General features: G+C 45.3%; 2 protein-coding genes across 2 annotated transcripts in view; both read right to left on the bottom strand.

Moving 5' to 3' along the window:
• Positions 1 to 6,026, bottom strand: part of LOC119383494 (acylglycerol kinase, mitochondrial) — a 17,343-nt gene extending 11,317 nt beyond the window's left edge. Inside the window, exons 1-8 of the mRNA XM_037651660.2 lie at positions 5,733 to 6,026; positions 5,607 to 5,646; positions 5,459 to 5,538; positions 3,471 to 3,546; positions 3,292 to 3,384; positions 3,174 to 3,206; positions 996 to 1,096; positions 827 to 896 (exon numbers count right to left, since the gene is read on the bottom strand). Of these exons, the coding sequence (XP_037507588.1) occupies positions 827 to 896; positions 996 to 1,096; positions 3,174 to 3,206; positions 3,292 to 3,384; positions 3,471 to 3,546; positions 5,459 to 5,538; positions 5,607 to 5,646; positions 5,733 to 5,842 (603 nt within the window). The 5' untranslated portion in view covers positions 5,843 to 6,026. The remainder of the gene's footprint in view (positions 1 to 826; positions 897 to 995; positions 1,097 to 3,173; positions 3,207 to 3,291; positions 3,385 to 3,470; positions 3,547 to 5,458; positions 5,539 to 5,606; positions 5,647 to 5,732) is intronic.
• A 3,522-nt stretch (positions 6,027 to 9,548) lies between these two features.
• Positions 9,549 to 12,715, bottom strand: part of LOC119383493 (guanylate cyclase soluble subunit beta-1) — a 35,003-nt gene continuing 31,836 nt past the window's right edge. Inside the window, exon 10 of the mRNA XM_037651659.2 lies at positions 9,549 to 11,813. Coding sequence (XP_037507587.1) covers positions 11,678 to 11,813 — 136 coding nt within the window. The 3' untranslated portion in view covers positions 9,549 to 11,677. The remainder of the gene's footprint in view (positions 11,814 to 12,715) is intronic.

Below are 12,715 nucleotides of genomic sequence, written 5' to 3'. Positions count from 1 at the left end.
GCCGTCGTATTCTTTCGTAGAAGTATTCAAAATAAACACAAAACAATATCCGCAAGTTTTTAATTGTGCAGGTGCTTCTTTAGGATTGAGAATGTGATGGCAAGAGGACAACGTTCCAAGATGTCAGCGTTCTTGTGGTTAAGGTCTCGCGGCCCACTTTCCTCTAGAGTCAGTATATTAACTCTATGACGAGAACGACGCAAGCCGACCGGAAGTGGCGGCACAGACCACGTGGTTGCGCCGAGACGCCAGAGAGAAAAAAATGAAAAAAATGCCGCCGGCGCTGACGTCGCCTCCTCGCACCTCCGCCCTCCCTCCCTCCCCTCACGCCGCGCGCAGCTTTCCGCGCGCTCGCTGCGTTGAGTTGAGAGAGAAAGCTGCGGAACGTGATCTCTATAATTTGGTAACACCACTTAGACTTGACGGATTCGAAAAATTTTTGCGGCATATGACTCGTGAAGAGTCATACGTCAATAATGAGACTATTCCAATATAATTAAGAAAAGTGTTGCAGGGCCCCTTTAAGCACAATAACATGCCCATTACGATTAAAAAATTCTGCAGCAGAATATGTCCCTTCATTAATACTAGTCTATGTACTTTGTGCACAATTTGCTACAACAAGCTCACAACATCATGCTCAGTGCCTGTCTTCAAGGAATGTGAACTTCTCTGCAAAAAAATCCTGATATTAGAAAAAGACTTAAGTGAATTGTGAAAATGAACAATTATAATTGAATCGGGCATTCTTATACGATAAAAAAAAAGGAAAGAGATTAAAAGCTATCATTTCAGGGTTTCCTTGGAAAGAAGCAGTGCAACTGACCTCCGCTTTTATGACATCCATCTTTGAGAGCTGTTCTGAGACAACAGCCATTGCAGACAGTGCAATCCACCTGTGCAAATTCATTTCTGTGTCAATTCGTCAAATGCATTCTTGTGTCAACTGTTCAGCTCAAGGGCCATGTTAGTTCAATTGTTCGAGGCACTGTTACCTGGCTTCAGTGATGCCTGGCTCCCAGAACAACAGCTTGGCAAGTGAGTTGGTCTTGCCCGCTGGGATGATGCCCACCGGAAATCGCTTGCACGCCACTGCCTGCAAATACATTCGATGTTGACCACACTATATCTGCCCACTATATCACAGTATTTCACAACAGTAAAACTAAGAGCAGACAAAGCATACCTCATCTCTACATAATAAGAATCAGGCTTGTCTCCCTTAACTAGGACAATATTACTCGACACTGAGATGAAACATTTATGTGTAAGCAGGTGGACAATGCACAATGAAGTTCACTTTCCATGGGCATAACAGTGCACTCAAAAATAGAAAGAAAAGAGAAAAATTATCGCGTCTATGCATTATCTTACACCATTTCGCCTAATCTACCAGCCTCGTAAGTTCACCTTCTTCAACAAAGCATGAATTGCACAAATTAAGCAAAATATGTCAGTGCAGAAAGACTGTGAGTTGCACTTTTCATAAACTGCTCACATTTCATTATGATACTGTAGTCACCTATAAGGCTATAACCCAATAACAAGAAAAATGAAAATGTGCAAGAGTGCCAAAGGCGTGCGACACTCGTGGGAACATCGCCACATAAATGTGCCGCAGGAAAGTTGGCATCACTTCACACCATCTACTCAGAGGGTCCACAATGACGAAACCTGAATCCATTTAACTGAAGATGTTCACTTCTTGTATCAATAATTTGACTACGAGACCACAAGAGCTTCAATGTGCATTTTTCCCTTGAGTACTCAGAAAAATAGGAAAGAATAAAATGAACCATAAAAAAACATATGAGTTTGTGCAAAGTGCTTTAACCATACATTAGACTCTATCTGCACAAACTGCATGCTGCCATCTACATTCTAAATCAAGGTACATACTCCCTGATGTAAAACTTTAAGGGGCCCTGCAACATTTTTTCAGCATGGTCAGAAAACGCTGCCGATCGGTAGTCAAGGCTCCCGAGAACACGTGAGCCAAACATTATAGTGCAGCATGTGGCCAGGAACTTACACTTAATTCTCGAAGTCAGCTAGAAATCGCTCCCTCTTCTCTCTACAAATGGTGCCATATACCCAAAGTCCACGGCCGTTGGCTGATTTCAGCACGGTGAGCTGCCTAGCTACCGTGGCCACTGCGAGATGCTGCCATGTGACCGCACGTGCGCTTGTGATCACACCGAAAGTAACCCCCACGTTCGAAGGAAAAATGAAAAGTGCTCAAGGTCACGAAGCGATGCATCTTCTTGCCCTCTTGTCATCACCCTTCCTGCGTAGCTTTCAGCACGCTCACTGGTATGAAAAGAGAGAGAAAGCACTTAAAGCATGCAGCAATTCGCTGTAAGTCTGCTCGTACTTGACAAGTTCTAAAAATTGTTTTAACGGCAGTCGATACGTGAGGCAATAAGCTATTTTAATGAAGCCATTAATTAGACGATTACTTGGAAAAGTGTTGCAGGGCCCCTTTAATTGTGGCATAAATGTACACAAAAACCTGACAGCTTAAAATGCCCAACATTCCAAAGTCACATTTGACACTATCTCTGTTACAATATGCAATATTTGTCAGATGGTGATAACAGTGAGAAAAATTTAACATTTGCTTCATTATATTGTTAGATAAGTTGCTATACTGAGGTTCTATAGAGGTTGTATGAGCAGGCCATGCTCATTTGCTTTCCAGTTTCTTTTCTTGCAGATAAAAAGTACCGGCAGTGGCACCAAGTGTTGTAATGGCAATGGCCATTCCTTTTAAAAAACCAATCGACAAAGGTGACAAACTGCCTTTAACAAAGATAGGTCCACCTATCAAAACGTCAGCCAGTCTATCTGAGCCACCTTATAACTGTTGATACGACCTCCACAGTGCATTGTGTTTTCATCCGTCGGCTTCCACCCTAGTTTATACTGAGGTTAATTTGGTACAGCATGCAAGAACTCACCGTGCAATGCTGAACCATGTAAGAAATTTTACACTGCACAGTACACAACACAGGGTTACTACAATCGTGGAAAAACAGCCTGAAGTGACAAAGCCAGATGAAAAGCTGTACCACCTTGAAAAAACAGCCTCACAGTTTTATGTTAAACTATTCAAGCTCCAGTCCACAGACATGCGTGCACCACACAAACACACATACGAAAAAAGAACTCACAAAGTCATCCCGTGACATGAGACCAGTGATTGCCTAGAAGAAAGAAAATAGCAAAAATCATACATTCTTTTCAATGCCTGAACAACACTATGCACAAGATTGCGAAGACGACTGGTACCTCATGTAGTGTGCCATCTCCACCAGCTATGACCACTGCATCAGTGTTGTCCAGCACTTCCATCAAACTTTTGGCTTGGCCTTCATACTCTGTCTTCATGATTTAAGTGTAAAGATGCACAAATAATGTGAGCAATGCCTCGTGTGTCTACACAACCCAAGTGAAGGAGCTGCAATTACCTGAAAGCAGCTGACGCGTATACCAGCAAGATGGAAGAGTGGGGCAGCATACTTTTCATAAAGAATTTTTCCTTTCCTAGGCAAAAAATGAATAAGTGTTTGTGTTCAAAGACTGGTCTGTGGCCTGAATGAATAGTGGTATTACTAAGGAGGAGGGGCAGATGTGAAGCAGATGTGAAGAAAACGGCAAAACCAATCAGTATGAGCAGTTACATCACAATGCAATTACAGTGTGAAGGATACAAATGAAAGACAAGCGACAGTTTTTGTCTGACTTGTACATGCAAATACTCAATGCTCCCAGATCATTAACACATAACTTAAAATGTCTATAACCAGTAAGTCATTAAAACCAGCGACTTTCGTCACACCATCACTCGTTAACAAAAATGGGTGTGTCAAGGTCATGCAAGGGTTGTGATCTGGCCCACATTCTACCAGGCCTGTAGAATTTTGATGAAGGGAGGCGTTTTACCAAAAACAAATAATGAAAACAGGAGTTTTCCCCAAATAGTCAAGGCCTTCAGCAAGTGCCCCCCCCCTTCCCCGAAAAAAATTCCTGGCTGCAGGCCTGTATTCTACTAAGGGTTGGTAGCGGCTTTCGTCCTGCAAGACATTAAAATGATCAAGAAACACAGTTCAGAATCATGTAACATATGCTGGCGAACGTCACACGACATCGAATGGTATGTATACTTGACAGTAGACTTAAGAGTGCGAGGACACAACGATAAGAAAGAAGACGACACATGGCACTGAAAAAAGCCTCTACCTTGTTTTCTGTAAATCCTTCTACAGGATGACTGACAACATTTGATGAAATCTGCAGGCATATGATTATGACAAATGGATTTGGTTCATGAATGGAAACTAAAACAGGAGCACTTCTACTCTAGCTAATATGGGCGGCAAATATTAATAAGCACTGTGAAAAAAGCACTAAAATTCTAAGTATTATAACAGTGCATGTGACCAAGCATTCACTGCGAGCTCCATTAATATTTTTTTCGAAAGTTAATTGCCACAGGGGGAAGGCTCTCTTAACATTCTGCAACATATTATAAGGAAGTACATAGTAATTTTCGGCTTTGCTTACTGCGAACAGTTTTATCACACAGATGGTATTAATTTTGCACCATGAAGCATAATATAACTGTTTTTACTTACTTCCCTCAGCAAAGAAGTATAATTTGACAGTTTAAATTATCCGGGTAGTTGAGTGCAGGGAAAAGTTATATGGGAGATTTCCACTTAGGACTTTTTGTTGACAGTTGCATGGTTCTTATATTGTTATTTTTGCCTCGCAACAACTGTACTGCTAAATATTTGTCAGGTCACTGTGATCACACAGATTAATAGCGTGTGTATTCATAGCAGCCTGGTAAAATTTATTGTTTTGTCAGTCTTTCTTTTTCGAACGAATAAACATGACTGCTGTGACCGCTTAATGAATTGCGCTGCTGAGTTCAGCGATAATTAATGACGCACTGATAGCGATATTGAGTTAAATTGCAGAGCAAAAAAGCACAAATCATATTTAATTATTTTATAATACCACCCCGAGTTTATGGGGTGATTACAGGGCGGGTAAGGTACATAATATTCATATTCATAAAGGATAATGTTCTAAGTAATATACAATGTCATTTACACTATTGGTAACCAACAATAAAAATACAAACATCAAAGAACAGTCATATTACAATATAAATCAACAATGAAATGCTCGTAACAAAGTTCAATATATACCATAACAAAAGTTATAAACCTAATACATTTTCAAAATCGCAAGAACTATCAATGCTTTCCACTGCGTCGGGCAAATTGTTCGACATCTTAATTGTGTCCGGAAAGAAGGAGAAACGAAAGGCACCAGTACGCGTTAAGTACGTCAGGGTCGCTCTGCTTTTTTTTTTTGTACGAACAATATTAACGCCGACACTTAACATATATCAGCGCGGATACTTAATAAAGGACACCAAACTAACCCATCTTTGGACGTCGGGTTTATGATAACAGTGACGTGTCTGGGCTTAGCTCCTGAAGGAAGGGGCTTGTCACCGTAATCCTGGAAACATTAAAGAACGCAAATTACACAACATTCACGAATATGCATCAAACAGCAATGCCGCATACCTTTGCCCGATGGCAAAGAGCTCTCATCATGAGGGTGGTCCTGTAGCGATGATCGTAAACAATTTCACGTCACGCGAATAGAATCGGCGGTCACTCTGCTCAACAAGTATATGTAACATTGCTTACTTGTGCCTTTCGTTGAGGTACCATCCTCCGTAAGTCAACAAACAAGCGGCGAAAGTGGACTTTTTCCAGTGATTTCGTAAGGTCTTGAAGACCTTTACGATGCGACTCATGACGGGGGCTGCTGTAAACGGATGATGACGAGATGTATACCACCTTTACATTAGTTCAGGTAAATGTTAATTCAGCCGGTGATATTCAACAAATCATTAACGGAACGACTAAACGGTCCTGCTGCGCACAACTACAGTGTTCTACGCAAAACGCATGCGGTAAGCTTGGCGGCGGCCATTTTTACGAGCAGACGCAAAATGATGCTGCGATACCGATTGGGCTTTTGAAACTGTGCCCTAATAAAAACATAAATAAGTTAATAAAACTGTATTATCGTATAAATAGCTGCAATTGAACGACTGCGTATTACATAATTACGAAGTTTGAAGTTCGTGACATTCCAAACCGAAAGTAGCACGACTGTAGTAAAATTATCAGTACCTATTTAGGCGCGTCATTTGAATTACATAACATTGTATTTCTTGTGACTCGAGTATTTCAGTCTTTCGTTGCAGGATCACTCTGGAGCTTGTGTAGCTCGATTTTTTTTTAGGCTATCGTTTTCAAATTAGAGACAAGGGCTTCACACTTCGCTTTTTCCCCTCCTTGCGCCCATTGGGACAGTGTCGGCATTGAATAGACGTAGTGATAGCTGTTGGGATTTAACGTCCCAAAACCATGATATGATTATGAGAGACGCCGTAGTGGAGGGCTTCGGAAATTTTGACCATCTGGGGTTCTTTAACGTGCACCTAATTCTAAGTACACGGGCCTCAAGCATTCGCGCCTCCATCGAAAATGCGGCCGCTGCGACTGGGATTCGATCCCGCGACCTTTGCTTTAGTAGTCGAGCACCTTAACCATTAGACCACCGTGGCGGGTATTGAATAGATGTCAGATTCTGGAGTTTCGCGTCGCGAGACGCGTAGCGCCACCTGTCAGAGCGAGAAGGAAGGAATTGAGTAGTACAATAGCGTGCAAAACTGGGCTAATTGGTTGATCTTCATGGTAAAAGCAGCGCAAAAAGACGACGACACGAGAAGAAGAACGACACAGGCAGCGCCTGTCTTGTGTTGTTCTTCTCGTGTCTTCGTCTTTTTGGGCTGCTTCGTCGTGCAAGTCCCACTCCCTCGCAAAGTTTGCTGTGGAACCAGGTGCAACTAGCGAGTGCGAAACAACAATTGAGATTAATATTGCATGTCTTTTGAGCATTTAACACTCGGAAAGAGAGTTATGAATTTCTCTCCGCTAGTCGGACGCGCCACCGAACGTACCACCGTAAGTGCTTGTTGGATCACTCGTCAGAAGGATCTAAAACAAAAGCAGACGCGACAGCTCCGCGCGCTACGAAGAAACGCTGCAATGCCGACAAAGGACTTATTCTGAATAATAACGGTCAGTTCTACCGATTTACATAGCTGTCATACGAAGCAGAAAGCGCTAGATGCGGTCCGCTGAACGTGTTGGGTAAGCGAATTACTCGCGTTCTCCACAGCCGGTCGCATGAGAAGTAGTGTGATAATGTGGCTCGCGCTGCTATTGTTTTGCAAAGCCCTGACGACGAATCGTAGCAACCTTGACTGCTGGGGCGTAGCCAGAAATTTCTTTCGGGGGGGGGGGGGGGGGTTCAACCATACTTTATGTATGTTCGTGCGTGCGTTTGTATGTGTGCGTGTATATATACGCAAGCAAAACTGATAAATTTCGTGGGGGTTTGAACCCCCCCCCCCCCTTGGCTACGCCCCTGCTTGACTGTGAAGCCAAGCGGAGTCTCTGACCGCGGTGCGTACCGTGTAACACGGAGTGAGCAGCTAGAGGCAGACTCGAGACACGCGCGCGATAAACATCACGCACACCATGACCTCCCATCATAGGCGTGCGCAGGGTTGCCCATCAGGGGGGGGGGGGCGATGGTTCATCGCAGCGCCCCCCCCCCCTCCCACCCTACTAAGTCAATGTATGGGGCAGATTTTGCGCCCCCCCCCCTCTCTTAGGTGACAAGAAGGGTCAATGTACAGGGCAGATTTTGCGCCCCCCCTTGTAGGTGATTAGGGGGGGGGGGGCCTCTGTGCGCACGCCTATGCCTCCCATAATCTAAACTAGTCGTCACCACACAGCATCAGGCATGTACGTTTTGAAGGCTCAATGTTCCGGTTTTAACTATCAAATGCTGACACGTGCGTCATACAAGTAAATCGCAAAATGTTGGTCGTCATCACCGTCAGATTTGCTTTGCCTTCGGTTGCACCCCACGAAAGCGAACGTGCACTTATCCCCATCGCACGCCCCCCCTCCCCCTATTCACCTAAGAGGGGGGGGGGGGGGAGGCGCAAGGTCAACCCCACACATTGACATAATAGGGAAGGGGGGTCCGCTGCGACTCTGGGGGGGGGGGGGGAGGGGGAAATGTCAGCGCTATACATTGACATAATTGGGAGGGGGGGTTGCGCTTCGACGAACCTTCGCCCCCCCCCCCCCCTTGAAGGGGAACCCTGCGCACGCCTATGCTTATCCCCATTTGCAGTATGTACAAACGGAAGACAACCGTCAACAGAACATTCGAGGATGCATAATAAAACAGTCCAGCGCACGGGAAGCGAGAGCTGAAGGGAGAATGCAACTACAACGCGAAAATCGCCGGCCATTCGTTCCTAGTAAAGCGCGGGCTTTCTATCACCGATCGTAAAATACACATATATAGCCAACTAAATTGATCGTGTAAGTACTTAATCGCTTTAACATTATGCATATATTCAAATTTAACGCATTTGGGCGCTAAAGAACGGACGTCGGAGGGCTTGCCTCGAACTTCATGTCGTGCGATGCTCGCTTGTGCTTGCGAGTAGCAGCGCGCCGAAATAGCTGAAACTTCATTTGCATTGTACCCGCAGTTCGCTTTGATGAGCTTCCTACTTTTCTGAAGCGCATTTTCGATGGAAGCGAAAATGCTTGAGGCCCGTGTAGTTATAGGTTTAGGTGCACGTTAAAGAACGAACACCAGATAGTCGAAATCTCCGGATCCCTCCACTATACGGCGTCTCTCATAATCAAATCGTGGTTTTGGGACGTTAAACCCCAACAATTATTAATTATTACTTTTATGAAGCGTGGAATTGGCGGAAGAATATTTCCAGGTCGTTGATTTTGAGGAAACCGTGCCTCGACACAAGAGGGCGTTGTAATGTGGCCTATATGCCAGGGGCGTAGCCAGAAATTTTTTTCGGGGGGGGGGGGGGTTCAACCATACTTTATGTATGTTCGTACGTGCGTTTATATGTGTGCGTGCCTATATACGCAAGCAAAACTGAAAAATTTCGGGGGGGGGGGGTTTGAACCCCCCCAACACCCCCCTTGGCTACGCCCCTGCTATATGCACATTCGCTTGCGCATGGCTCTCTTTGCACTACCCACTTAGCGCCAGGTCTGCGATGAGGGTGCTGGTGGCGTTTTTTTTTTTTTTCGTAGCGCCACCTGGGCAGAGTTTGACGTCTACAGCACGTGCTTACATGTGAGACATATTCTTCAAGGGAAGATGGAAGATGAAGGCATCAACTGCTGGCAAAGCAGTTGCTTCCTTCGTAAAAACAAGTCTGCTTGTCGAAACGTTGGCTTCAGCGACGCCCCCTGCTGACGGATTTTTCATCCGTACATGCTTCCATGAATACATAAACGTGGCAACCCAAGAAAGCTATAAAAATTGTACTTACCACAGCTTTCTTCATTTATTTTTACCAATCTCTCTGAGCTATTCAGTACAGAACTGCGTTACATTGGCAACATTTTATTTATTTTTCATTCGAGCGTATGTACAGTTCTGGGTGGCTGTGCGGTAATCTCACAAAATGAATGTGCACACAAGAGTAAATTGGGTGTTTCTTTTCCATGTAGATTCCGCTGATGTCAGTTAAACGAGATGCGCGCGCAGCGTACGAGTGCAGGACATGAACGAAAGGCAAAAGCACACGTGGCTAAAGAATGACACGGGAAATAAGCAGTGCTCTTTTCTCCCTCAAGCGCGTCTATGTACAAGAAGCTTCAGCCCTCAGATCCCGAATAAGAAGCGCGTCATACCAAGTTGACATTCTCAACACTTGTAACAACTGCTTATGCGATTTGCACTCACGGCAGGCCACATTATTTCAAGTATTGAACACTTGACGTACCACCCACCCACCACTTCCTCAAAAAGAACACCAAGCAAGTGAACAAAAGACTCACCTTTTACTAACATTGAGTCTTGTTTCGCATACGTTTACGTTTAGCAGAGAGGGTGAATAATAACTGCCGGGCTTTCGTCCCCTCGTCATCCGTGTTCAAGGTATAAACCGATGTTATCAAAATTTCCGTTATTCTGCTACGTGTTCTATCACGGAGAGCTGTTAAGAACGAGCAAATACGTTCTATGAGCTTTAGGTAAAAAGAAGTGCATGCATTCCTTCGTCAGAAAGCAGTCCTCCCTAATTGTCAGGCTCTTCGTGGACACGTTTTCTTTTATCTCTCTTTGTAACAATGTGAAAAAGACGCACTGACACCACCGTTTCCTCCGTTCCTCGTTCTCCTCCCCCACTTCCCTCCCCCTCTGTCTCTCGTTAAAGACAAAATCGTAGGGCGCCTAGATGCTTTTCCTCCACCGCCGCTTTGTGGAAGGTGGCGACGTCTGCGCCATGTCGGTGCCCACTCCTCGGCAGCACACGGCTGTAAAAAGCTTTCGTGCACTGGGGCACGCATCATCCAGGCATCTTTTCGAAGCGCAGAGACCAATTAAGCCACTGTGCGAGCTTGCATTGGCACGCACGTGAGGCTTGAGTGAAAGGGTGGGCACTTCAGTGGCGGACGTGACAACAAGAGCATCGAGGCACCCTACAAAGTGGTAGTTTGCGACGCCACCATTTGGATGCAAGCGAAATCAAAAGGCCCCACTGCTTGTTTGATCACAGTACACGAAAATCACACATCACAACATACAAACGCTCTTGGTCGGATGTATCAGCGGGACGGGATCAAATACTTTTTTTTTTGCTGGTTCAGCGAAAATGCACTCATTCTTCGCGATTATGTATTGCTCTCGTTGAAACCAATCTACCTGCGAATACAAGACAGCTACTTTGCCCTCCATTACCAAAGTGTAGCAGCCAACGGCCGATGTGACAGGACGAGAAGCATTTTTAAAAGATAAAGGTAATACCGAAAAACTAGGTAAGTGGTGTGCAAGACGATTTAGAGGACGAAATAAGCGGGAGAATCTAAGAATTCCACACGGGCCGCTGTCTAAATGTGCTTCCACTCATACGGTTACTCCATTAATGTGCCATATACAAAATACAATGAGCTAACACTGGTAAACAACAACAACAACAACGAAAGCAGCTCAGAATTAAGTTGCAGCCGCTTCACTTATGTGGCGTGTTATTGCCAACGCCAATCAGGGACTCGAAACGCAATATATAAATTGACAAGTGCTATCTATATGATGTTCCATGTCCGTTATTAGCGTTGGCGATTAACAAGCTATACAACAAGGCAGCGTCTGAATATAGTAGGGAGCGCATGCAGCAGCACACCGAATCTAGCTGCAAACAAGGGTGCTATTCTGGACACTGTCAAATATTCCACCATATTGTCATATTTCGTAATGGCGGTACTTTAAGTCAATCACGGAGGCCTTGACAGCCCCCTGTGCCAATCGATCAGGATTAACTAATGGTGGAATTTGACAACATGGCGGAATTTGACAATGTCCAGAATAGCATCCCTGATGACAGAAGAATTGGTCGGTTTCAATTCTCCGCTTCGAAACAAGTCAATTCGGGAGACACTTCGCGCGATATTTCTGCGGCGTGGCGCTGTCGTCGTTCTCCTCGCTGCAGCTGTGGTCACGTGGCGGATGCACGTCGTTACGCGGCTGCTTTGGCATCGGGGTTCCGGGATAGAAACCAGACTTTCATCGGTTCCTTCTTGCCCTTCATCGTGACTGGTCCTCGGAAATCGAACTTGAACGTCGGGTCCTCGTTCTGCGGCTGCTGCAGACACCTGTGCACGGAACGGATGATACTGGCAATTTAAAGAATGCTCACATATTTTTTTTACAGCAAAGCTGTGCATATATGGCTAGGCAAAATCAAAATTCGTCCTGTGTGCGCAAAAACTCCTAGCGCGTATGTGCGGATCCAGAGGGGAGAGGGTGGGGGGCGATCGCTCCAAATCTCCCTCCCCTCTCCCTTCAGTGCCTGCCGTCCACCTCCTTAGCCAGGTTGCTTCGGCCACCACTGCTCAAAATGGGGAAGGGAAATCCTGTGCTTTTTTAGTGCGAAACGACAGGACAAAGCGCTTTAATTGTCCTGTCTTCCTTCTTGTTGTGTCGTTTCGCGCTAAAGAAGCACCGTGGATTCACACCAACTAGCACGCATTGTGTTGAGAACCCTGTCCCCGCCCTCTACCTCTCTCCTCATCTGTCCCCCCCCCCCCCCCACACACACGATCAAATTAAAGAACCCTCCCCCTACACCCCCCCCCCCCCCCCAGTAGGCACCTGGATCCGCCCCTGCACCGAAATTGTGTGAATTCCAGCTACTCGCCACTGGTCCACGAATGAAGAAGGGAACACACGGGCGACGAACACTAATTAATATTTCTGGACAAACGTAACCAATAGTTGAGAAATACCTTAATGAACCATCGGGATTAATCCAGTGATAAACACCGGGGCCGCATGTTTCAGCTCCCCTTGTTAACCATCTGCACGGAGTGTTTGGGCGGTGTTTTTTAATGCGATAGCGTTAGAGAGCTCGTTTCGCAGAAATCACGGCGTCGGCGTCGTTGATTGTGAGCGAAAACAAAGCGTCGTCCGTGAGCGAGAAATCGAGACAGATGCAAATAAAACAAATGATAAAAATTTTCGGTTCGAGTGGGAATCGAACCCAGGCCCTCTGCGT

The sequence above is a fragment of the Rhipicephalus sanguineus genome, chromosome 2 (genome assembly GCF_013339695.2).
Source record: "Rhipicephalus sanguineus isolate Rsan-2018 chromosome 2, BIME_Rsan_1.4, whole genome shotgun sequence".
In the NCBI taxonomy this organism is placed as follows: Eukaryota; Metazoa; Arthropoda; class Arachnida; order Ixodida; family Ixodidae; genus Rhipicephalus; species Rhipicephalus sanguineus.
Note: the sequence above shows the minus strand (reverse complement) of the source record. Positions and strands in the feature narration are given on the sequence as shown.